The 27,285-nt window shown below is 46.6% G+C and overlaps 1 protein-coding gene across 1 annotated transcript in view; it reads right to left on the bottom strand.

Annotated features, from left to right (window-relative positions):
- The window catches only part of cacna2d3a (calcium channel, voltage-dependent, alpha 2/delta subunit 3a), a 1,400,547-nt gene that overhangs the window by 6,344 nt on the left and 1,366,918 nt on the right, over nt 1-27,285 (bottom strand). The window contains exons 36-37 of the mRNA XM_072472475.1: nt 8,777-8,889; nt 120-199 (exon numbers count right to left, since the gene is read on the bottom strand). Coding sequence (XP_072328576.1) covers nt 120-199; nt 8,777-8,889 — 193 coding nt within the window. The remainder of the gene's footprint in view (nt 1-119; nt 200-8,776; nt 8,890-27,285) is intronic.

Here is a 27,285-nt window from a genome sequence, read left to right on the forward strand (position 1 = left end):
TTCGGTATCTTTGGAAAGAGAATAAAGGCTCCCTGCCTAATTGAGAACAACAGGTTAACTAGTTCCTAAAATATTCATATTAATAATTTGAATAATCTGTTTTAAATATAATTGCTTACTTCAGCATGGAATGGATGACAGGAGTCCGGACGTCTTCTGATTTTCTGAGACCTGAGATGATCACATTTCAGTGATTCATTATGTTCACTGTAGTTAAGGAATGTCAGCTTCAAAATTTTTCTTAAAATACCGTATTTTAATGCATGTTTTAAATTGTAATGTAGGGCAGCATGGTGGCACAGTGGTTAGCACAGTTGCTTCACAGCTCCAGGGTCTCAGGTTCGATTCCCAGCTTGGGTCACTGTCTGTGTGGAGTCTGCATGTTCTCCCCGTGTGCGCGTGGGTTTCCTCCGGGTGCTCCGGTTTCCTCCCACAGTCCAAAGATGTGCAGGTTAGGTGGATTGGCCATGCTAAATTGCCCTCAGTGTCCAAAAAAAAAGGTTAGGTGGGTGTAGCGCACAAAGACTCCCGAGAGACGAATAGAGGTGAAGTCGATGAGGCTTTATTAAGCGTGACTCGTTCCCCGCAGTTCAGCAACAGACTGGAGCTGCGGGGAGAATTCCTGGTTCTTATACTCCGCCTTCAGGGCGTAGCTAGAGATCAACAGCCAACCAGGACCCGGGATCTGTCAGCCAATGACATCACGGCTTCACAGTCCCACATGACCCCTAATGCATACTACCACAGTGGGATTACTGGGTTACGGGGATAGGGTGGAGCTGTGGGCTTAAGTAGGGTGCTCTTTCCAAGGGCAAGTGCAGACGTGATGGGCCGAATGGCCTCCTTTTGCACTGTAATTTCTATGTAAACTGATTGGAAAATCTTGATAGGCCTCAAACTTAGAAAGATTCAAGAAAATGAAGACAGATTGGGGACGGATAAGAATACCATAATGGTATCAAGTGTGTAGTGACCAGAAGATATACACCGACATTCACACATTCATATGGTACCTTTTAAGTTCTCAATTCGTAAATGCGGTTGAGCTATATAGAACAATGGCAACACAGTCCGGCAACGTAGTAATTATGTCATTGGACTAGTAACTCAGAGGCCTGCATTACTAACATGATGCAAAATGCTGGATAAACTCAGCAAGTCTGGCAGCATCTGTGGAGAGGGAAACACAGTTAACGTTTCGAGTCTATATGACCCTTCTACAGATTCAGCCTGACCTGCTGAGTATTCCAGCATTTTCTGTTTTTATTTCAGATTTCCAGCATCCGCAGTATTTTGCTTTTAATATGAACAAAATTGAGTTTGAGAATTTGAATTTATTTCAAGAAAATCTGAAAATAAATATATGTAACAGTGAGAAAGTGAGCATAATGTTACTAATTCATTCTGAAAACTTAACAGGTTCACTTGTGTCTGAGGGAAAGAAAGTTCTAACTGGCCTAGAGGTGACTCCGGTCTCACAGTCGACTATTAATAGGCTTCTTAAGTGGCGAGAAAACCATTGTATTTCACCGTCACCTTTTCAAGGCAAACAGTGGGGACCAATAAATTGTAGCCTAGGCCCTGATCTTGCTCACTGGCTGACCTTACTCCTTATACCAGGGCAGCAGCTGTAACTGTCTGTGAGTCAGGCTCCGCAAAATGGTCAGAATCAAACACCCGCTCAACACCAACGCCCTGAGATTGAATAAATTATAGATACTGAAATCATCGGCAATATTGAAACCCGGGAGGGAGATTAGTTAAACCAAGTACGTGGACCGGGATTCTGCATCCAGCGACACCGTGATCAGGAAACGCGATTGGGCGGAAAATCACACACGAGCCAAAGATCGTGGCCTGTGCCCCGGCCGATGGAATGCCAGGCCCCGGGGCCTTGACAGCAGGGTCAATGCATTCTACTGCGCAAGTACAATAAACGCTATTGGCATATCATTAACAGGCCCGAACCGGTATTCTCCGGGGCTCTCACGATGCTCCGCCTCTGCCAGGAAAAATTACCGATGGTGACGTTTCACTTGTGGTTTTAAAAATTAGGAAACAGATGCCATGCCTGCTGAGGGAGAGAGAGGAAGGAGGACATATTCCCAGAGGCCCGACCAAGGCCTGCCGGACCTGCTGCTGGCACTGCTGGCTTGGGGTGGGTGGGGTGGCATCTACCAGGGCCGGAGAGGGAGTAGCGGGTTGTTGACCATAGGATGGGCTGTGGGACCAGGGTGACCCTCCTGAAACAAGGGTGTCCCGGCATGGACTGCCATTGCCATGGCCTTCAAGGCAGCCACCGACGGTGCCAGGGGCTTGGTGGGGCGGGCAGAGTACCGGGGGAATGGCTGAGGGTGGGCGCAGGGATAGGAGAGGATTGGGGGAGGGGGGAAAGGACATGCAGGAGCTGCAGTGCAGGCCGGGGTCACCGTGTAGCCCGTTGGATCTGGGTGGGCATGGGGTACATATCATGCTAACATGAGGCCTTTCACCCCCTGCAGACAGTGGACTTCGGAATCCAACCAGGTATCTTGGCATTTATCCGAGCTACCGCAGCTCTGGGGAATGCGCTGAGGCTCTACGAGCGCGAGCTTCTTGGGGAGAGCCATGCAGCAGCGGAGCCTGCCCCACAGGAACAGGAGGCAGCTGGGAAGGATGGCCAGCTAGCCGTCCAACAGGTCGAGGAGGAGGTGTAAAGGAGGTGCCTCATGAGGCCTCGTGTGTACCGGCAACACCTGTCATTCGAAGGTCTACCGGACCGACATGCCATTGAAGACTCTGGCTGAGCAGGGAACAGTGCGACATGTCTGCTAGATCTGTGGGGGTATGGGGATGGACACCTGCTCCCGGTGGCCGACAAGGTGAGTGTCGCCTGAACCTTTATGCCATGGGGTCCTTCCAGGTGCCGAGTGGGGACCTGTCAAGATCAACAGACCTCGGTGCACATGTGCATCCATGCCATAATAGAGGCCCTACATGCCCGCCCGGCACAATTTCTCAAATTCAATGTGGACCGAATCCACCAGGATTATTGGGCAGCGGGGTTCGCTGCCATCGCCGGGATGCCCCAGGTCCAGAGGGGTGACAGACGGGATGCATGTCCCTCTACGAGCACCAGCTCATGGCGGGTTGGTCTTCACAAACCAAAAGGGGTTCCACTCGGTGAACATGCAGCTGATGCGTGACCATGAGCTGCATCATCTGGGCACGTCTGTGCCCGATACCCAGGCAATGTGCACGACATCTTCATCCTGGCACACGCGAGAGTTCCTGACAACTTCGAGGCACACCCCTGGGTGAGGGGTTGGCTCTTGGACGACAGGGGTTATTCCCTGTAGTCTTGGCTGATGACGCCTATCTGGAGGCCACAAACCGATGCGGACACCCTCTACAGAGACTCCCATGCCTCAATGATGGGCATAATCGAGGGGTGCTTCAGCATCCTGCAGATGTGGTTGAGGTGCCTGGATCGCGCTGGAGGGGCCCCCAGTACAGAGCTCGGAGAGTCTCCCACATTTTGGTGGCCGGCTGCGTTCTCCACAACATCGTGCAGCAGAGGGAAGACCTGCTGGAGGAGGGGGATGTACATCTGGTCTAGTCCGATGAGGGTAGGAATAGGCAGTACATGGGGCCCGGGCAGGCACAGGAGGCCGCACAGCGTGTGCGCCGGGCCGGCACGCACGGGACTCTCCAATCGCCTCCAGGTTCAGGAGTGGAGGTGGCCTGCTGCGAATCCCATCCTGTGACCTGGGTCCCCTTTGGTGGCCGTCCTCCAGAGTGACCTGGCCTGGATGACCCAACCCACAGGGACAGGGCGACCTCTCTCTGGGACTGTGCAACATCACTCAATGACTATGCCACCTCCCTCCGGGACTGGCACAGGTCAGCCAGCACTTCGGCAATGCTGGCGACGCCCTCACCATAACCCTTTGTGACTGGACCTAACTCTGGAATGCCGCTGCAATGTCCAGGTGGCTCTGATACATAGCTGCCTGTGCTTTGGCAACCACCTGCGCAATGTGCCACAGTCCTTGGACATCCTGACCCATGGCCGATACCTTCAGCCTAAAGGCCTACACCCGTTTGGTGTTGTCCCGGGTGGCACGCATTGTCGGCACCGCTTCCTGACCCTACAGGCGGTTGAATTGCTCCATCTGCACCTCCAGGTGCTGGATGGTTACTGACAACCCCTGATGTGGTCCCCGGTTCTGTATCTGCATCTCCATTATCAATGGGACTGCCCTTTCCAGACGTCTCTGAGCCGTCAGGATGGCAGCTAGCCTCTGGATTTGAGCCTCCCTCCTACTGTCCGCCCCCTCAGGGGTTCCTACATCCACCTGATAGCGGCCATGGTGCAGGATGGGAGCGCGCACTACTGGTGAGTGGGGTTCGGTAACCCTCCCGTTGGGCAAGGTTACAGGGTTTGGGCGGGGGTTGGTGCCAGTGGCACGGTGCTGCCTACTCGCCTTGGCCGCCCTGAGGATGTTGTGCCGCTTATTTCGGCACTGCTGGCCAGCCCTGGCTGTGGGGCCCACATGCTCATGGCCTCTGCCACCTGTGCCCAGGCCTGGTGCACGGCGGGTGTGGCAGCCTCCTTCCCACCATGGGGAACAGGGTGACCCGCCTCTCCACCATGGCATCCACCAGGGTCTCCAGCCCGGCATCCGTAAGCCAGGGTGCCGTCCTCCGTGGTGCCACCTTGTTCTCTGGGATGAGTGTGTGTGGGGAGTAGAGTGCTAATATGGGGCTGCACCTTGTCAGGCTCTCAAGTGACAATCCTGACCCCGGGGAATTGGACACCATTTTTCATTGGCATCGATCGAGTTCCACGTGGTGCCGGTGTTTGCCCATTAATGGATGAATTGCTCCGGGACCGGTCACAATCTAGTTGTTGTAGAAGTCCACCGATTCAGTCCCACCGTCAACATTTAGGGTGCAATTCTCTGGCCTCGTTATGCTCGCGCTCAAGTGGAGCGTGGCCAGTGAACAGCGGGAGAAGCCAAAAACGAGAACCGCGCCAGGCGCCAAACAGTTTGCGATGCAACCGCCCCACTCCCGTTGGCGAAATCGGGATCTCGCCGTAGCGTGGCAAGAAACCAATTATCACCACTTAAGTACCGTATACAAAGGCCTCCTGTCATTCAGTGGCCTCCCCACCAAATGCTCATGCTGGCACCGATTAGTACTCCTTTTGAGAAACGTGAACCTGGCGGAAGAGCTTCTGTAAGGAGCCGAGGAGGTGAGTAGCCATCTTTGCTCACAGGCAAAGAGCCCGGGGGCACTGGGATTGTCACCCCTGTGCTCGGCAGGGTGTGGGGGGCTCTTGGCTAGGGGTGGGGGACTCTCCATCGGGGTGGGGGACCCTCTTCAGGGGTGAGCCGTCATAGGAGGGTGGGGGGATGCTGGGTGGGGCAACCGCTGGGGACACCGCCATGCCAACCCCTGGATCATTTACCCATTCCCGGGGCAACCCTTGTCTTTGTCAGTCTGTCCCACGGACCACCCATAACCCCCTCCGACTGCCGAGGCCTCTGGCCATGTGGCTGAAGGCTATTGCTGATAGGGAATTGGTAACCGTAGTTAAGTGAGCATTTCACACAACCCAAGTGGACCCAAGACGGGCCATGTAGACTATGGGAGTCATTGTGTAGCATCCCAATCACACCTTGATGTCTGAACACTGCGGGAGGCAACACTACACACCCAGCAACCAACATCTGAACACTCAGGGGATGGGACACAGCTCCAGGGATGTGACAACCGCTGGAGGGTGGGTGAGTGTCACAGGGAGGGAGGGGCAAAGGGTTCGGAGGTCAGCCCGCATTGCGGAAGTGACAGATGCATCATAATGTTTGTGCAAAAAGGTGTTGAATGTGTTTTACAATTCTCCACTCTCCCATTGGCCGACCGCCGGGAACTTGCAGCAATTCCCGCTCACTACCACACTTAGATATTTTTCCGGAGAATCGGGCCCTTATGTTTCTGAAACGGAAAGGTGGGGAAACGGAAAACTAGGGAGGTGTTAGATGCCGGAAGACCGGTAGTCCCCAGGTGGGTATGCCAAGTAGGTTGAAACATACTTAGGCGAGAGCGGTATGGTCACATCCATTGTGGACGGGATCTTGATCGCGCCGCCTCACCAGGTCGGGGTAGATCCCGCGAGGCGTACTAGCTGCTGGGTGGCCCGCAGGAGGCTTCTCCGGGCATCTGCCGACCTTGTTGAGCTCCCAGTCAGGCTCTACGCGGCCGGTTGATTGTGCCCAGAATGTCTTGTGATGAGTTCTTGTTCTGTGTGGGCCTCATAGACATTTTACAATTTGCTTGACTGTATCAATCTTGGAGTAAGAATTACTGTATTGAACCATTCACAAATTTCATCTCATGATTTTTTTTCTTATTTATTCGTGGGATCACTAGCAAGGCCAGCATTTATCACTCATCCCTAATTGCCCTTGAAAAGGCAGTGGTGATCCACCATCTTAAATGGTGGATATTCTTCTGTATATAGGTACACCAATAGTGTTGCTAAGAAGGGATTTCCGGGACTTTAACCTGGGAACAGTAAAGGAATGGTGATATATTTCCAAACTGGTGGTGGGTGACTTGGATGGGAACTTGCAGGTGGTGACATTCTCATTTGCCACTGTCCTTTTGTTGGTAGAATTTGTAGGTTTGGAAAGTGCAACCAGAGGAGACTTGGTGAATTCCTGCAGTACATCGCATGGATGGTACACAATGCACCAGTTGTAGGTCAAAGATGAATGCTTAAGACGGTGGATGGAGAGTCAGTCAAGTGGACTGCTTTGACTTTTGTTGAGCTTCTTGAAAGTGCACTCACCCAGGGAAATAGGGAGTATTCAATCCTACCCATTATCTGTGCCTTGTAGGTGATGGACCAGCCTTAGGGAGTTACTCAATGTAAAATTCTCAGCCCCTGACCTGCTCTTGGAGCCATTGTCTTTATGTGCCTGGTCCAGTTACATTTCTATATCATAAAATAATAAGACCAAGTGGACCAATTCTGGTCAATGGTAACCCTAGGAGGTTGATGGTGGGGAATTCAGTGATGGTAAAGCTCTTGTGGTTTAGGGAGATGCTTAGACTTTGGGGAGATGCTTAGACTTTCTCTTGTTGGAGACGGTCATTACTCGCTGCTTGTATGGAGCAAGGTGACTTAATTGAGGCATACAAGGTGATCAGAGGATTGGATAGGGTGGACAGTGAGAGCCTTTTTCCACGGATGGTGATGTCTAGCATGAGGGGACATAGCTTTAAATTGAGGGGAGGTAGATATAGGACAGATGTCAGAGGTAGGTTCTTTACTCAGAGAGTAGTAAGGGCGTGGAATGCCTTGCCTGCAACAGTAGTGGACTCGCCAACACTAAGGGCATTCAAATGGTCATTGGATAGACATATGGACGATAAGGGAATAGTGTAGATGGGCTTTAGAGTGGTTTCACAGGTCGGCGCAACATCGAGGGCCGGAGGGCCTGTACTGCGCTGTAATGTTCTATGTTCTAAGTGTCACTTATCAGCCCGAGCCTGAATATTGTCCAGGTGCATAGAGAAACAACCTGCTTCATTATCTGAGGAATTATGAATGGGACTGAACACGATACACTTGTTAGTGAACATCCCCCTTTTGACATCATTATGGAGGGAAGGTCATTAATAAAGCAGCTGAAGATGGTTGGGTCTAGGACTCAACTTTGAGGAATTCCTGCAGCGATGTCCTGAGGCAGAGATGATTGTTCTCCAACAATATCAATGTTTTGTGCTCGGTAATGAGCCATTCAGTTCAAGGGCAATTGATGAGCAACAAATAATACCCTTGCCAGTGACCCTCATATCTCATGAAATCTCACCTCTGGATATTTGCTCTTTCAGCCAAGGCTGTAATTAGATCAGGAGCTGAGTGATTCTGGCCGAACCCAAAGTGACCATTGGTGAGTTGGTGATTCATGAGTAAGTGCCACTTGATAGCACTGATGAGAGCTTCCATTACTTTACTGATGATTTGAGAGAAGGGATGCTGATGGACAATGAAACCCCCTAACCATTCTGTATATTTTGTCCCTTTGCTACCTTCCATGCCTCTTCCAAGTGGTGTTCAACATGGAGAAGCATGAATCAACAGTTGACGGAGGGTGCTAGGTGCCAATTTGCAGATTGTTTCCTTGCCCCATGCTTGACTTGATGCCACGAGACTTAGTCTGGAGTCAATACTGAGGACTCCAGGACCACTCCCTCCTGGCTGTATGCCACTTCCCGCCACCTCTGTCTGGTCAGTAAGACAGGACATACCCAGGGATGGTGATGGAGTGTGCCCTGCTGGAAGGAGTGGAGCGAGCTCCCAGCCACATGCTGGAAAGTCCGGGTGGCATCCGCTGCATCCGTGGAATCCAATAGTCTGAGGCTGAAAAAGAGGAAAATCTGCTCTGTGTTGATTTTCAAATTCCTTAACATAGCACAAAAGGAGCTATATCTATGTAAGGGAAAATAATATTACTCACTCTAACTAAATGTAGGTGAAACTAATTAAACTGACATGAAACAAATTGTGGACTGATCCGTACCTGCTTGGGTGTCTTCCAAAATAACCACATAACAGTTGTGGCTGCTGCCAAGTTACACATGCATTATGTCCTATAAATAGATATATTTTGAGGTGTTTTTATTATACATCTGTTTTACTACTTCTGCTGGCTGGAAAACTTGCATTTATAAAATTAAGAATTTTCAAAAACAGATAAAATCTATTGAGTATATTAAAGGATATACATTATTTCGATAGGCTCCATTGTAATTGGTCCTATAGCGCAATCACAGCTGGCATCAACAACCACCATAAAGAGGTTACTGCTCGGAATCTGTTGGATGACAAATGACCTGCAACAGACATAAATAAAACACCATTATTTAACTATTGATATATCATGAGATGAGCATCACGTCCTTAAATATTCACCAGTACATTCAACTTCAATAGGTAGTGCAGTGAATGTTTATTCTTAGATTTGAGTCAAAGGGTCACAAGGAGAGGCACTTCTGGTGGCGGCTATGTGGTGAGCGGTCGAACACGCGGTGGCTCCCACGAGGGTACTTGGTTTTGCCCCTTTCTGCCTGGTTTATGTGATTTTTTTTCAGGAGAAATTTGAGGAGTTTGATGGAATAAGACCCTCCTCGTTCGAGTAATGTCCGGTAAAAATGGCACAAAGCAGAAGTCGGGCCAGGGTCGTTGTCAGACTCAATAATTTGCTGAGCATCAGCAGGGTGGCCATGGAGACGGCTTCTGCTGAGCCGATGACCCCTCAGTGGGTGGCTGAAAAGTAGCTTCTTGACCGACGAATTTAAGAAGCAGTGGCAGGCGGTCGCTGAGGATTTGGAGAAGGCAATGGAAGGGGTTTTGGCCCCAATTTGGTCTGCCATGGACAAGATGAACCATTGGATTGTGGTACAGGAAGCAATGATTCAGAAGGTGGAGATGGTGCTCTCTGACTATAGTGATCGGATTGTTTCCCTGGAGGCAGAGGAGAGGTTGACGATCCGGAGAACCATTCCAGATGACAGAACCTAAGGATCGTAGGGCTGCTGGAGGGTCTGGATGGCTCCAACTCCATGGACTACATATCCAAGATGTTCAGAAAGTTGGTAGGGGAGGAGATCTGTTGGATGTTATTGTTGAAAAGTGTTAAAATTATAAGTGCCTCAATAAAATAATTTCTAAAAAAAAAGTGATATATAAATATTACTGAAGGGACTGTACACAATGGTAGTGAATCAGCAAATAATTAAGAAAGCTAACAGAATGTTTTTGTTTATTACAAGGGGAATTGAATATAAAAATACGGAGGTTATGCTTCAGTTGTACAGGAGGTGAGACCACATCTCGAGTACTGTGCACAGTATCTATCTCCATATTGAAGGAAAGATGTAAATGCATCAGAAACAGTTCAGAGAAAGTTAACTAAACTAATACCAGGAATGGGTGGCTTGTCTTCTGAGGAAAGATTGATTTGACAAAGCTCCTATCTGCTGGAGTTTATAAGAGTAACAGGCAACTTAGCTGAAACATGTAAGATCCTGAGCAGTCTTGATGGGGTTGATGTGGAGAGGATGTTTCCTCCTGTGGGAGAATTTAGAACTCGGGATCACTGCCTTAAAATTAAGGGATCACACATTTAAGGTGAGAATAATTGTTTCCTCTCAGAGGGTACTGAGTCTTTGGAATTCTCTGCCTCAAAAGGCAGTTGAATCAGAGTCTTTGAATGTTTACAAGGCAGAGGTAGATAGATACTTGATTAAGAAGGGGGTGAAGGGTTACTGGGGGTATGCAGGAAGTTACAGTCAGATAAGCCAGGATCTTATTGAATGGTGGAGCATGCTCGAAGGGCTGAGTGGCCTACTTCAGCTCCCAGTTCGTATGTATGGTCGCATGAATCCCTTCAGTCAACAAGGAGCAGTATGAAATGGACTGCAAATAACTATACTGACGCCCTACAGATCACAGGTCTCCTGCAATTCTTATTCAATATTACTGAGTTAGCCACTTTTATAATCAGTTTTGGTGATACTGATACTGGTCTTATAGAATGGAATCTGAATATAAAGTGTATTCAATGGAACAGTCATTTCCGATACTGCGGTATACCTGTCAAAATTGCAGTAGTTAGAAACATTTATTTGTAGCTTATTATATTTATAGTACTAAAAGGAATGGGTTTCTCTGTCAAGGGCCTTTCATCTTTGGTTCCCAAGTTAAGTACATGGAAATAAAATTAGCATTTAAGCTGATTGATGCAGATTAATTTTACAATAAGTAGATTTGATCAACTTCTGCAGTCAGCTTTTATGCTTTCTTGACAGGTAATAAAAAGGAAAGGGAAGGAACAAACTTGGCTTTTATATTGTGCCCTATAAGTCTTCAGGACATCCCAAAGCACTTTACAGCCAATTAAGTCATTTTCAATTGTGGTCACAGTTGTAAAGTAGGGAAATGTGACAGCCAATTCACACAGAATGCAGTGTTGCAGAAACAACGTTGAGATACATGACCAGATTATCTACTTTTTGGGTAGTGTTGGTTGAGAGAAACCATTGACAGGTCACCAGGGAAGGACTTTCCAGCATCTTTGAATAGTACTGCGGGATCTATTATCTGACGGAGCAGATGGGACCTTGATTTAACATCCCATCCAATAAATGGCTTCTTGTCAGCGCAAGTTGGGCTTGAATCTACAGCCGACTGAACCAGAGGGATGATTGCTGCTACTGAGCCAAGGTTGGTACATACATAATATACATGGATATTCTCACTGCTGCTCCTTAAATGTAATAATTCTTTCAAGGGATTCCATTTTATGCATCAGTTCAAAAATAATAGCAGGTTGAAATCAAATAGAACATCAACATTAAAAATAACAAAGCTGTGTCTGAAGATTACTCCCAAGTCTCTGCCAATGTAGTTCTTGACTAGTTGCCAGGAAGTATATAAACAGTTGCCAGGTGGAAACTCTAACAAACTTTTTCTCCAATCCCCACCCCCACCCCGATCCCCAAACCTGGAAAATAAACTACACAGATGAATAGGGTAGGAATACAGCAGAGCAGGGAATTTCACTTGCATTCCTCTGTGACATGACACCACACATGTTCTGAAATACTTTGCTGTGGTGCCTGCTACTGCAAATATCAATGAATACTAAAGGCCTCAAAAATTGAAAGGATACCATCACTTTGTAAATAGTGATGTACCTTTATGTTCAACTTCAAGGGGGTAAAATCCTTTCTGGCATCATCTTTAAAATGGATCAATGGTGAAGCAACATGAGTCAACTGTACCGATAAATCGCAATGGTCTTTGTTGTGTTTTGTTATTGCTAGTAACATAAGCTGCCACTTGATGTAGGCTCTGCTGAAAGATGCTCCAGACTCGGAGTTAAGTTTAACGTATTTATTGAATGGTTAACAATGCTCTTAAATGAGTTCAACACTCTACAGATCTGCCTCTAGTAACTCATTCTATTCTGCTAACTATACAAGCTTGCTCTCGACCATGTGCTAGGGTGTGATGTTGCTGATAATCAACCCTGTCTTGCTCTCTTGGTTTCTGCCGGTCGAAGAGGCAGAGCCTGTGTGCCTTGTCCTTTTTATATGGGTCGTGTAGTGCCCCCTTGTGGTAATGCCACCTCTGGGTGTCCTGATTACCCATTGGTTGTGCCCTGTTCTAATGACTCATTGGTTGCGTGCCTGCATGTCATGACATCTCTGGTGCTCCCTCTAGTGGTTACTTAGTTGTAGTGTATTTACATTAACCCCTTGTGTATATACAGTGATGCATATCACTACAGTCTTTATACATAATTTCTGTGGTTGTTTTATAATTGGTCTTCAATCCTTCCATCAGCATTTTCTAGCTAAGTGGTAGCTGTATCTTTGTATCTTCAAAGCCTATGTAATCAAGATTTGGCTGATACTTGGTGGATTCAAATTCCTGTTAAGGGAAGCAAAATCAAGGCCAGGAGACGGGATTTGGGGCAGCACAAATGTGGAAGTTTCAAGGCTGTGCTTTCACCTTTGAACTTCATGAAAATGAAGCTTCCAGGTTCTTGACCTGATCCGCGCATCAGCTGGTAAAAAACACATTGAATTAACCAAAATCTCTTGCACAATATTCAATTTAATATCCTGAATGCACGTTGATATTGAAAATCATTCCTATTATTGCGAAAATTGGTATTATTTAATTTTGGATGACATTAGAACCAAGTTTCCAGTAATTTCCTTTAGCCACATATATATCACTCATTGGCGATTAAATTATTAAAATTTATCTGCAAGATAGTTGTAGACTGAGTGGTCACTTGATAATATGGCGACTTAAAAGGTCGCGTGTTGAGAGTGCGGGAGTTCTCCCTGGGATCATAGGTAGAGTACAAGCAGAGAGTCATAGAGGTCTACTGCACAGAAAAGGCCCTACGGCCCATTGCGTCTGCGTCGGTCAAAACCGACCACCTAAGTATTCTAATCCCATTTTCCAGCACTTGGCCCATAGCCGTGTATGCTTCGGCATTGCAAGTGCACTAAATTTTTATTAAATGTTATGAGGGTCTCTGCCTCCAGCACCCTTTCAGGCAGCGAGTTCCAGACTCTCACCATCCTCTGGGTGAAAATGATTTTCCTCACATCCCCTCTAAACCTCCTGCCCCTTTACTTAAATCTATGCCTCCTGATCATTGATCCCTTCACCAAGGGGAAACAAATTCCTGTCTATCTGTGCCCCTCATAATTTTATACATCTCAATAATGTCCCCCATCAGTCTCCTCTACGACAAGGAAAGCAATCCCAGTCTATCCAATCTGTCTTCATAATTAAACCTCTCCGGCCCATGCAACATCTTGGTAAATCTCCTCTGCATCCTTTCCAGTGCTGTCACATCTTTCCTGGACTGTGGAATCCAGAACTGCACACAATCCTTTCACTGTGGCCAAACCAATGTTTTATATAGTTTCAGCTCTTAAACGCTATGCCTCGGCTAATAAAGGCAAGTATACCAGATGCTTTCTTAACCACTGTATACACCTGCTCTGCTACTTGAAGGGACTGGTGTATCCGATATTCAGGACGCCAAAGCTTGTAATGTGGCAGTGGGGAAGGGAACACTGACAAAGGAGAGTATTTGCAGGCACGGAGATGGGTTGAAGTGTGTATAATTCAACGCAAGAAGCATCAGGAATAAGGTGGGTGAACTTAAGGCATGGATCGGTACTTGGGACTACGATGTGGTGGCCATCACGGAAACTTGGATAGAAGAGGGGCAGAAATGGTTGTTGGAGGTCCCTGGTTATAGATGTTTCAATAAGATTAGGGAGGGTGGTAAAAGAGGTGGGGGGGTGGCATTATTAATTAGAGATAGTATAACAGCTGCAGAAAGGCAGTTTGAGGAGGATCACCCTATTGAGGTAGTATGGGTTGAAGTCAGAAATAGGAAAGGAGCAGTCACCTTGTTAGGAGTTTTCTATAGGCCCCCCAATAGTAGCAGAGATGTGGAGGAACAGATTGGGAAACAGATTTTGGAAAGGTGCAGAAGTCATAGGGTAGTAGTCATGGGCGACTTTAACTTCCCAAATATTGAGTGGAAACTCTTTAGATCAAATAGTTTGGATGGGGTGGTGTTTGTGCAGTGTGTCCAGGAAGCTTTTCTAACACAGTATGTAGATTGTCCAACCAGAGGAGGGGCAATATTGGATTTAGTACTGGGTAATGAACCAGGGCAAGTGATAGATTTGTTAGTGGGGGAGCATTTTGGAGATAGTGAACACAATTCTGTGACTTTCACTTTAGTAATGGAGAGGGATAGGTACGTGCAACAGGGCAAGGTTTACAATTGGGGGAAGGGTAAATACGATGTTGTCAGACAAGAATTGAAGTGCATAAGTTGGGAACATAGGCTGGCAGGGAAGGACACAAGTGAAATGTGGAACTTGTTCAAGGAACAGGTGCTACGTGTCCTTGATATGTATGTCCCTGTCAGGCAGGGAAGAGATGGTCGAGTGAGGGAACCATGGTTGACAAGAGAAGTTGAATGTCTTGTTAATAGGAAAAAGGTGACTTATGTAAGGCTGAGGAAACAAGGTTCAGACAGGGCATTGGAGGGATACAAGATAGCCAGGAGGGAACTGAAGAAAGGGATTAGGAGAGCTAAGAGAGGGCATGAACAATCTTTGGCGGGTAGGATCAAGGAAAACCCCAAGGCCTTTTACACATATGTGAGAAATATGAGAATGACTAGAGCGAGGGTAGGTCCGATCAAGGACAGTAGCGGGAGATTGTGTATTGAGTCTGAAGAGATAGGAGAGGTCTTGAATGAGTACTTTTCTTCTGTATTTACAAATGAGAGGGGCGATATTGTTGGAGAGGACAGTGTGAAACAGATTGGTAAGCTCGAGGAAATACTTGTTAGGAAGGAAGATGTGTTGGGCATTTTGAAAAACTTGAGGATAGACAAGTCCCCCGGGCCTGACGGGATATATCCAAGGATTCTATGGGAAGCAAGAGATGAAATTGCAGAGCCGTTGGCAATTATCTTTTCGTCCTCACTGTCAACAGGGGTGGTACCAGGGGATTGGAGAGTGGCGAATGTCGTGCCCCTGTTCAAAAAAGGAACTAGGGATAACCCTGGGAATTACAGGCCAGTTAGTCTTACTTCGGTGGTAGGCAAAGTAATGGAAAGGGTACTGAAGGATAGGATTTCTGAGCATCTGGAAAGACACTGCTTGATTAGGGATAGTCAGCACGGATTTGTGAGGGGTAGGTCTTGCCTTACAAATCTTATTGAATTATTTGAGGAGGTGACCAAGCATGTGGATGAAGGTAAAGCAGTGGATGTAGTGTACATGGATTTTAGTAAAGCATTTGATAAAGTTCCCCATGGTAGGCTTCTGCACAAAGTAAGGAGGCATGGGATAGTGGGAAATTTGGCCAGTTGGATAACGAACTGGCTAACCGATAGAAGTCAGAGAGTGGTGGTGGATGGCAAATATTCAGCCTGGATCCCAGTTACCAGTGGTGTACCGCAGGGATCAGTTCTGGGTCCTCTGCTGTTTGTGATTTTCATTAATGACTTGGATGAGGGAGTTGAAGGGTGGGTCAGTAAATTTGCAGACGATACGAAGATTGGTGGAGTTGTGGATAGTAAGGAGGGCTGTTGTCGGCTGCAAAGAGACATAGATAGGATGCAGAGCTGGGCTGAGAAGTGGCAGATGGAGTTTAACCCTGAAAAGTGTGAGGTTGTCCATTTTGGAAGGACAAATATGAATGCGGAATACAGGGTTAACGGTAGAGTTCTTGGCATTGTGGAGGAGCAGAGAGACCTTGGGGTCTATGTTCATACATCTTTGAAAGTTGCCACTCAAGTGGATAGAGCTGTGAAGAAGGCCTATGGTGTGCTCGCGTTCATTAACAGAGGGATTGAATTTAAGAGCCATGAGGTAATGATGCAGCTGTACAAAACTTTGGTAAGGCCACATTTGGAGTACTGTGTACAGTTCTGGTCGCCTCATTTTAGGAAGGATGTGGAAGCTCTGGAAAAGGTGCAAAGAAGATTTACCAGGATGTTGCCTGGAATGGAGAGTAGGTCTTACGAGGAAAGGTTGAGGGTGCTAGGCCTTTTCTCATTAGAGCGGAGAAGGATGAGGGGCGACTTGATAGAGGTTTATAAGATGATCAGGGGAATAGATAGAGTAGACAGTCAGAGACTTTTTCCCCAGGTGGAACACACCATTACAAGGGGACATAAATTTAAGGTGAAAGGTGGAAGATATAGGAGGGATATCAGAGGTAGGTTCTTTACCCAGAGAGTAGTGGGGGCATGGAATGCACTGCCTGTGGAAGTAGTTGAGTCGGAAACATTAGGGACCTTCAAGCAGCTGTTGGATAGGTACATGGATTACGGGAAAATGATATAGTGTAGATTTATTTGTTCTTAAGGGCAGCACGGTAGCATTGTGGATAGCACAATTGCTTCTCAGATCCATGGTCCCAGGTTCGATTCCAGCTTGGGTCATTGTCTGTGCGGAGTCTGCACGTCCTCCCCGTGTCTGCGTGGGTTTCCTCCGGGTGCTCCGGTTTCCTCCCACAGTCCAAAGGTGTGCGGGTTAGGTGAATTGGCCAATGATAAATTGCCCTTAATGTCCAAATTGCCCTTGGTGTTGGGTGGAGGTGTTGAGTTTGGGTAGGGTGCTCTTTCCAAGAGCTGGTGCAGACTCGGAGGGCCGGATGGCCTCCTTCTGCACTGTAAATTCAATGATAATCTATGATTAATCTAGGACAAAGGTTCGGCACAACATCGTGGGCCGAAGGGCCTGTTCTGTGCTGTATTTTCTATGTTCTATGTTCTATGTTTTATATGCACACCAATGTCCCTCTGGTCCTTGGTGCTTCCCAGAGTCCTGTTGTTTGTCATGTATTCCCTTGCTTTTGTCCTGCCCAAGTGCATCACCTCACACTTCTCCGGACTGAATTCCATTTGCCACTGATCAGCTGATCTGAACAGCCTGTCTATATCCTCCTGTAATCAAAGGCTAACCTCCTCACTATTTACCACCCCAACAATTTTTGTGTCATCCACGAACCTACTGATCAATCCTCCTACATTGATGTCTAAATCATTTATACAAACCACAAACAGCAAGGGTACCAACACTAATTCCTGCAGGACTGCATTGGACACAGGTTTCCAGTCAGAAAAACACCCCTTGACCATCACCCTCTGCTTCCTGCCACTCAGCCAATTTTGGATCCAATTTGCCAAATTCCCTTGGATCCCGTGGGCTTTTACCTTCACTGTCAGTCTCCCATGTGGGACCTTATTCAAAAGCCTTGCTGAAGTCTAAGTAGACTACATCAAATGCATTTCCCTCATCTACACACTTGGTCACCTCTTCGAAAAATTAAATCAGGTTGGTCAGACATGACCTCCCCTTAACAAAACCATGCTGACTGTTCTTGATTAATCCCTGCCTCTCCAAATGCAGATTAATTCTGTCTCTCAGAATTGCATCCAACAGTTTTCCCACCACTGAGGTTAGACTGACTGGCTTGTAGTTCCCTGGTTTATCCCTTCCTCCCTTCTTGAATAATGGTACTATGTTGACTATCCTCCAGTACCTCTTCTGTGGCCAGAGAGGAATTGAAAATTGTTGCCAGAGTCCCTGCTATTTCCTCCCTTGCCTCACTCAATAGCCTGGGATATATTTCATCTGGCCCTGGAGATTTGTCTACTTTTAAGTCTGCCAGACCACTCAGAATCTCCTCTCTGTCGATGTTAATGTCTTTAATATTATCACAGTCCTTCCCCCTGATTTCTATACCCACACTGTCCCTCTCACTAGTGAACACTGACACAAAGTATTCATTTAGAACCCTACCTACATCCTCTGGCTCCATACAAATTACCACCGTGGTCCTTAATGGGTCCTACTCTTTCCCTAGTTATCTTTTACCCTGAATGTGCTTGTAAAACAACTTAGGATTTCCTTTATTTTACCTGCCAGTATTCTTTCATGTCCCCTTTTTGCTCTCCTAATTTCCTTTTTAAGTTCCCACTTGCACATTCTATACGCCTCTAAGGCTTCTGCTGTTTTGAGCCCTTGAAACCTGCCATAAGCCTCCTTTTTTATTTTTAACCAATGTTGTATAGCCAGGGTTTACTGGATTAGTTGGAGTCCCCCCTTTTTCTTTATTGGAACATTTTGGCCCTGCACTCTCCCTATTTTATTCTTGAATGCATCCCACTGTTCCATCACAGGTTTACCTAAAAGTGGCCGCTCCCAGTCCACTCTGGCCAAATTATATCTGATCTTATTAAAATTGGCCTTGCCCCAGTTTAGAACTTTGATTCCATTGTCCTTTGCCATAACAATCTTGAATCTAACGGAGTTATGATCGCTGTCTGCAAAATGGTCTCCCACTGCTCAGCAGCTCAACTATTGAATAAAGTAAGAAGTCTTACAACACCAGGTTAAAGTCCAACAGGTTTGTTTCGATGTCACTAGCTTTCGGAGCGCTGCTCCTTCCTCAGGTGAATGAAGAGGTATGTTCCAGAAACACATATATAGACAAATTCAAAGATGCCAAACAATGCTTGGAATGCGACCATTAGCAGGTGATTAAATCTTTACAGATCCAGAGATGGGGTGACCCCAGGTTAAAGAGGTGTGAATTGCATCAAGCCAGGACAGTTGGTAGGATTTCGCAGGCCAGATGGTGGGGGATGAATGTAATGCGACATGAATCCCAGGTCCCGGTTGAGGCCGCACTCATGTGTGCGGAACTTGGCTATAAGTTTCTGCTCTGTGATTCTGCGTTGTCGCGCGTCCTGAAGGTCGCCTTGGAGAATGCTTACCCGGAGATCAGAGGTTGAATGCCCTTGACTGCTGAAGTGTTCCCCGACTGGAAGGGAACATTCCTGCCTGGTGATTGTTGCGCGATCGAATGAACGGACATCGCGCAACAATCACCAGGCAGGAATGTTCCCTTCCAGTCGGGGAACACTTCAGCAGTCAAGGGCATTCAGCCTCTGACCTCCGGGTAAGCATTCTCCAAGGCGACCTTCAGGACGCGCGACAACGCAGAATCGCCGAGCAGAAACTTATAGCCAAGTTCCGCACACATGAGTGCGGCCTCAACCGGGACCTGGGATTCATGTCGCATTACATTCATCCCCCACCATCTGGCCTGCAAAATCCTACCAACTGTCCTGGCTTGATGCAATTCACACCTCTTTAACCTGGGGTCACCCCATCTCTGGATCTGTAAAGATTTAATCACCTGCTAATGGTCGCATTCCAAGCATTGTTTGGCATCTTTGAATTTGTCTATATATGTGTTTCTGGAACATACCTCTTCATTCACCTGAGGAAGGAGCTGTGCTCCGAAAGCTAGTGACATCGAAACAAACCTGTTGGACTTTAACCTGGTGTTGTAAGACTTCTTACTGTGCTCACCCCAGTCCAACGCCGGCATCGCCACATCATTGAATAAAGTATTCTTTGTTACAAGTCCTTGGTCACCAGTCTTTGGGAACCCAGCACATCTATTTGGTGTCAAGAGTTGGCAGTATGGCACAAGGACTTTGCCGCTTTGACTCTCTCATATTTGAGGAAAATATCGCGGACAACTGGGCCAAGTTCGAAAAGGAGTGGTATATATATTACTTTGCTGGATTATCAGATAAATTAAAAAAGGCACAAGCTTACACCTTACTCAATTTAATGGACCCCGAGGCAGTCGAGAAGTTCGAGTCCTTTGTGTTTCAAATAGAAAAGGACAAAGAGGACCCTGAAATAGTTCAAAAAAACATTGAGAACATTTACCTGCCAGTGAAGACCATAATATTTGACAGGCGCGTGTAATTTTATGAATCAAAGATCTGACAAGTCCATTAATCATAGACGGCAACTTTGAAAATCTTAGCAAAGAAATGTGCATTTGGCATTCTTGCTGATGAGTTAGTGAGGGATTGGATACTCTGTGGGGTCGACAGTGACCTAATCCCAAAGCAACTGCTGCGAGAGAAATAATTAACACTACAAACAGCCAATAGCATCTGCATGCTAAACAAATAATCTGAAAAAAGCAGCAAGGAGTTAAGGTGGGAAACTGAAGTTTCCTCGATAGAGGGCATGCCCTACCCCATGTGGAGGCTATCACCCTCAGAACAGAGAAACCTGTCTGGTGTATTGTAAACGCTGCAACAAATGTGGAAAGTGGAATCATTTCACAAAATACTGCAGATCGAAATCTCAGCAATTTTCTTTTGACAAGAGCAACATTGCAGCCAGTCAGTCCTCCAAGGTTAGGGACATCATCAAAGTGAATGACATGGAGCTCTGTCAGAGAACCAAACCGCTGAGCCTCCAAGAGCACCCTATTGTGAGAGTGTCAACACAGAAAGGGTGAGATCTTCATCGCCCTGAACCTGATTTGTAACAATCAAAACTGAAGGTAAAGATTGACAATGGTGTAAAGTATAATGTATTGCACAGTCGAATACTATGGGAACTAAAACCATAACAGAACTGGGCCGGGATACCAAGGTGGACCTCGTGGCCTATGGCAGACAGACCTTCTGCATTGCACATGGGGAAGTTTCAAGTTTCACATAGTTGACTTGAATATAAGGCCACTGTTAGATCTTTGGGGTAACATCACCCTGGGACTCATCCAACTTGGTCTAGTTACATGGTCTGCAACATCTGGCCCCAGAAATGAAAGAGAACAAAGCTACCAGTAATATACCACATGAGACTAGATGACTCAATACAATCAACAGTTTGTACTCTGAGAAGAGTACCAACATCCATGAAGCAGAAAGTAGTCAATGAGCTGCATCGGATGACTACACTGGGTATCATAACTCCGATAGATGAGGCCACAGAAAGGGGTCCAGCAATGGCACTGTCAGGATATGTATTGACCCAGTTCACTTAAACAAAGCAGTGCTCAGACTTTATAACTCTATGAAGACAGTGGACCAAGTGGTAGCAGAGATGCCAAATGCCAAGGTGTTCAGCATTCAGGATATGAAATGTAGGTTCTTGCAGACCCGCTAAATGTGAAATCTTCGAAACTTACAACTTGCCTGTCTCAGCTCCTCCACCAAGGTGTCGAATGGTGTTGGCAGGAACACCACATAGCAGCCTTTGACAGACTCAAGCAGGCACTCTCAATGCTACAATATTTTGATGTTCGAGCATCCATACTCATAGCAGCAGATGCCTCCCAGCATGGGGAGGTGAGGGTTGGACAGTAGGGGCCCTCAAGTCAAACTCCTTCATAATCCACAAATGCTGTAAGTTTTAGGGTCTTTCTTTTTGACTGTCATCCAGTGGTCTGGTTGAGCTCCGCAACACCCGGAAACACCAGTCGGGACTTGGGGAGTTGACGGTGGGTCACAGGATTCGATTGTTCCAAATGAATTCAACAATCTGGGTTAGAAATGGGCCCCCGCTGTTGAATTTCGACCACTTCATTTGAAGAGTGGTTGATTTAAATTAATTCTATGTTAAAGCAGTGAAAGGAGGCTTTCCAACCCTAATCTAACTGTGAGAAAAAAATTATACAAATATTTGGAATATTGCACTAGGCTGAGTGAGGCAGGAACAGCTCATCTTTTATTCAGTTCTGAAATGGAAAATGTTGTCTCGCTATGTCATGCTTTGAGTGTTCAAGATGGTAAGAATCACATCAATTCAGAAAGTCAACACCAGAAAATATAAATCATTTCTTGCAGATTTATAATAGTCAGAAAGTCCAGGTGAATGTATGTTCTCAGGCAATTAATTTTAATTATTTCATGTTGATAACGTAGCCATGATATTGTTTCATCTGATATTACAATTTATGGAAATCATTTATGGCACTCTTCTAGCAGTTACAGGATCAATTTCATGTATTTGCTTATTACAACAAATGACTCCAGCTTCACTGACATACTTTATGGTGTAATCTGAATCCCGTGCTTGTATTACAGTGGAACTTCAGATCAATGTGTTCCTAATCTAAACTCAGAGCATCTCAAGCATGCATATCAGTTAAATACAAAACCTGGATGTCAGCACAAAATTATTTGTGTCCTGTAATGGTGCCATGGGATACCAGTGCGTGGATGCTTCACCTATTTGCAGGGTTCCCAACTGTGATTAAATGTATTCATGGAGGATTCATCACGACAAAGTACCCACACTCCAGCCATTAGTCGGCTAGTCCATCCATCTTTCTGATGCACCAACTGGAAAGCAAAGAAACTCATTACCCAATTGGATGATGCGTGACTGTCAGACAAATAGGCTTTTTCCCCCTATTTCAATACTTGTATATCTGGCAAAGAGAAATGTTCAAAGAAAATAACAAAAAAGATGATGGGCGCGATTTACTGGCCGTGTCCCACTAGAATCGGGGACACGGCCAGTAGATTCCCGGAGAGTCCTCTTCTGTGATCCCTGATGGTCGTTATGCCTCACGAGATCAAAAAAGATCTCGCAAGATGTCACAATCTGGTTCCCGCGATGAGCTTAAAAGCTCCCTTAACTCTGCCAGACGCAAACAGCTCCTGGGATCTACTGGCCACGCCGAGGAGACTCCTGCCGGGTGCCAATTACCACTGGTCCCCACAATCGGGCCCAGGCACAACGGCAATTGGGGGGAGGGTCGTCCAAGCATTTGGAGGCACCCAGGTGGCTTCTATCTGGGTCGAGTGGCATCCTGCATTACTGATGCCAGGGTGCCATGACACTGCCAGCCTGACACCCTGGAAGTGTCACCTGGGCACTCTGGAAGTGCCACCTCAGTGCCTGGCTGCCACCCTGACACCGGCAAGGTGCCACGTGGCACTGCCAGCCTGGCAGGGGCACTGCCAGGATGCTAGGCTGGCAGTGCCAAGATGCCTGGGTTGAATTTTTCCCGCACCAGGGATTGGGCCAGGGGATGCCCTTCCTGGATGAGGTGGAGTGTTGGGGTCTCGCGGACTCTTTATAGTTTAGTTGGGGCATTGGGCGGTCTGGGGGTCGTGTCAGGGGATGGAGAGTTCAGGGTGCCATTTTGATCTCTTCTGGCACAAGGAGCTCCTCAGTGCAGGAAATTATGCTGTGTGCGTGCGGCCTTGGTGGGCATTCCCCGCTGGCCCGAAAGCACAACAGAATGCCATTCAATAGCGGGGTATCGCCGGGAACAAACCCTCTAATCCCACCCAGAACGGACTTGTATTTCTGGTTAGATCATGCAATTTTTTGAATGTCCTGGTGCTTTTCCTCCAGGGTTGGACAGTCCTGGAATTGCTCAATTTGTTATTTAGCAGTGGCCTTAAACGTTGGTGCCTAAAATAAACCCCCATGGAAGTAATGGAGACAAATTGTGAGATAGACTCACTGGGGGAGAAATTCAAATTACCAATAGAACAGGGCACTATAACTGCGTACCAGAAGGTGTCAGCTTGAAGCTTTGCCTTCCCAATCATTGCGGACCCATTAGGAGATTCACGAGTTTGAGTGCATCTTCTTCGGTTGCAGAGTCAGCACAATGTTCCTGATGACAGAGCTTCCTATCCCAAAAACTCCCTCCAGGAGATCAACAATTTACAGATCTCTTTATTCCTACCATGTGAGGTTAATGACTTATGTTGGGTGATTGGGGGATGGAGACTTGGAGGACAAAACCTGGCTGGGGCTCACAGGAGTTGAAGGCTGGGGAGTGGATTCTCAGGAGAGAGGGTGAGTGGGGAATGGAGGACTTGGGTAGTGGGATACTGGGAATGGGGAAGATGGGGAATGAGATTGAGGAAAGGGAGATCTGAGGGACAGCAACTGGGAATGGGGTCTCAGGGCTAGAGTGAGAGACAATTGAATAGTGGCTCGGGGAGGGAGAGAAGACTGGGAGTCAGGACTAAGGGAGAGGAATTAGAGACTGCAGAATACGTTCTTAGGGAGAGAGAGTCTGCAAATGGGGGTTGGGGGAGTGGAAGACTAAGTTCTTAGTGGAAAGAGCCTGGGGAATGGGGGCTTGGGGGAGTGGATCGATGCGAGGATTCTGAGCCTGGGGGGTAGATTCTCAGGAGGAGAGAGACTGGTGCGTTCTTGGGAGGGGAGACAGGGGGATGGGGAGAGAGAAATTGTAGCAAAGGGGCAGGAGGTGAGATGGAGATTGGGGAAAATATGCTGTGGTAGAGACTGACTTAAAAGTCCTGCATCCCCAACTGACGAAGGCAGTTCCCAGTGGAAAAGGCCCGGAGTGAAGGCTCAGAGAATCCCTCAGAAATTAAGCTGCAAAAATGTTTCCTTACTATTTTGTCAAAAACCTCGAGGGATCTTTTTAAGGACTGTTGGTTAACTAAAGATTTGGAACAACTGGGCAAAGCACACATGGTGCATGGTCTAGGCTCTGCCCAATAGTTTATGCAATTTTAATTAGGGTACTAAAGCAGCACGATGGAACAGTGGTTAGCACTGTTGCCTCACAGCTCCAGGGTTCCGGGTTCAATTCCGGCCTCAGGTGACTGTGTGGAGTTTGCACGTTCTCCCCCTTGTCTGCGTGGGTTGCCTCCAGATGCTCCAGTTTCCTCCCACAGTCCAAAGAAGTGCAGGTTAGGTGGATTGGCCATGATAAATTGCCCCTTCGAGTCCAAAATGTTAGGTGGGGTTACTGGGATAGGGTGGAGACATGGGTTTATGTCGGGTGCTCTTTCCAAGGGCCGGTGCAAGCTCGATGGGCTGAATGGCCACCTTCTGCTCTGTAAATTCTATGACTGTAAAGCCATCATTAGGAACTATATTTGCCTATTCAGGATGCCTAATAACTATTTCAGTCAGCTGAGCTGCTGACTTGGAAGTCGCTGGCTTCTATATTGGGCAGCTGGGAGGGGTCATGGCCTGAAATTCGACCACCCAACTTTAATTATTCACCCAAACAATGGGTTACAAGGTTGAATTCCTCCCCATTAAAGGTTCAGAGGTCATTATCCCAAAGTGTAATTTCAGGACCCAGGTTTCTAACGCTCTAAGTACAACTTTGACTTTTATGGTTCACTTTAAAACTGTTTATTTACTCAAAAATGTTTTTCAGTTGCTTTTAATTAGTTTGCGGAATGAATGTGAAATGCTTAAGAGAGGCAAATGGAAGATTCCCCATGCTACCTCTTCTCAAGCATCTGACTTATTCACTGTGGGGTGAATTGTTGAATACGCAATGGCAGTTTGGAATGCTGCCTTACCAAAGGCCATGTGAACAAGCTCAGAAGAACGCGTATTGAAACTGATCCTCAGCAACACATATCAAAGGTGACACATATGAATAACTAAATATGTGCCTCTTGCTGAAAGGTGGCAAAAGCTCTGTCTGCACTTCACGAGAAAACTCTTGAAAACTACCTCCCATCTCTTGACACAACCACACAAAGTAAATGTGCGATGGGATTAAAGTCAAAAGACAAACGGTTCCACAATTAAGATATAAAATTAATTGACTATGGGAGACTCCAATTCCCTACTTTTTAAACTCCTAAATAATATGAATTGATTGGGAATTTGCGGGCCGTAACTTTCGAGCTCCCCACCATCATATCTGGGGGATACCTCAAAGATGCACTGGGAATCCCTCACAGAGGTTCCCAGGTAAGCATTTGCATGGCAATTGCCCAGAAGTGCCAAGCTAGTTACCCTGTGCTGGGAACCATCTGAAAATACAACTTATTTAAAACATTTTTTAGAGTACCCAATTTTTTTTTCTATTAAGGGGCAATCCAGCTACCCGTACACCTTTGGGTTGTGGGGGTGAAACCCATGCAGACACAGGGAGAATGTGCAAACTCCATATGGACAGTGACCCGGGGCCGGGATCGAACCAGGTCCTCTGTGCCATGAGGCAGCTGTGTCAACCACTGCACCATCGTGCCCTGTAAATACAATTTTAATTGCAAATTTCGAATGGTTCCACCAGGGTGACACGAATATTTACGCAGAAAAACTTAAGCAGAATTAAAACCTCTTCTAACTTCTGGGTAACTACTGCAAACACCCAGACTGAATCCCACGGGCATTGCCATGATGCCAAGCTGGCATAAATTGTGTGGCTGTGATCGAGCCGAGGGTGGGTGCCCTGTGCAATTGTGGGGAGGGCCTGGGGACACTTTATAGTGAGTTGGGGCTTGGTGGGGGGTTCAGGGATTGAATTGAGGGCTCGAGAGATTAGGACACCATTTACAAAATCTACATTGTTTCCTCTTCTATTTTTTGGGGCCTTGGTTTTGACCTTTATTTTACGAATGTGAACCCAGTCTGATAATTTTCTTTCTTGAATACTGAGGCTAAAAGTAGTTTTTCTCCCATGATTATAACAATGATTATCTCGGCGGTATTTATTGCTTAACCCGAGTTGTATAAAGACAGTGAAAGTCTGGGCGGAAACTTGTTGAGGCATTGGTGGTTGAGTGTGTCAGCCAGAGAGCCAGTGGGAGACCCATGATGGCTCTTATTGGGAATTATTATTATTAAATATTAGTTACTGACCTCTTACTTAATAACATGAAAAACTAAGAGTTGGGAGCAGGAGTGGATCATACTGCACTCAGAACTAGCTCTGCCTTGCAATATGATCATGGCTGATTTTCTGTCTCAACTCCATTTTCTTGCTCACTGATTCACTGAGAGACCAAAAATGTGTCCACCTCTGCTCAGTGATGGAACAATCAACAACTCTCTGGTGTGGAGAATTCCAAAGATTCACAGCCTTTTGAATAAAGAAATTTCTCCTCATCTTATTCCAAAATAATCGGCCCCTTATCCCAACCAGGAGACACAACCTCTCAGTATCTGTCCTACCAAGTCCCCTCAGAATCTTTTATGTTTAAATGGGATCACCTCTCATTTCTCTAAACCCCAGAGAGTATTGACCCAATTTACTATGCCTCTCATTATAGGACATCCCTCTCATCCCAGGAATCAACTTAGTGAACTTTCACTGTCCAACTTCCAATGCAAGTACATTCTTCCTTAAATACAGAATCATATAACGTTACAGCACAGAAGGAGACCATATGGCTCATCGTGTTTTCACTGGCTCCCGAAAGAGCTACCTGGCTAGTCCCATTCCCCAGCCCTATCTCCGTAGCCCTCTAAATTAACCACTTTCAAATATACATCCAGCTCTCTTTTGAAGCCTCCTATGGAAATCACCTCCACCACTCTCTCAGGCAGCGCATTCCAAATCCTAACAACTCTCTGAGTAAAAAAATG

The sequence above is a fragment of the Scyliorhinus torazame genome, chromosome 13 (genome assembly GCF_047496885.1).
Source record: "Scyliorhinus torazame isolate Kashiwa2021f chromosome 13, sScyTor2.1, whole genome shotgun sequence".
Classification (NCBI taxonomy): domain Eukaryota; kingdom Metazoa; phylum Chordata; class Chondrichthyes; order Carcharhiniformes; family Scyliorhinidae; genus Scyliorhinus; species Scyliorhinus torazame.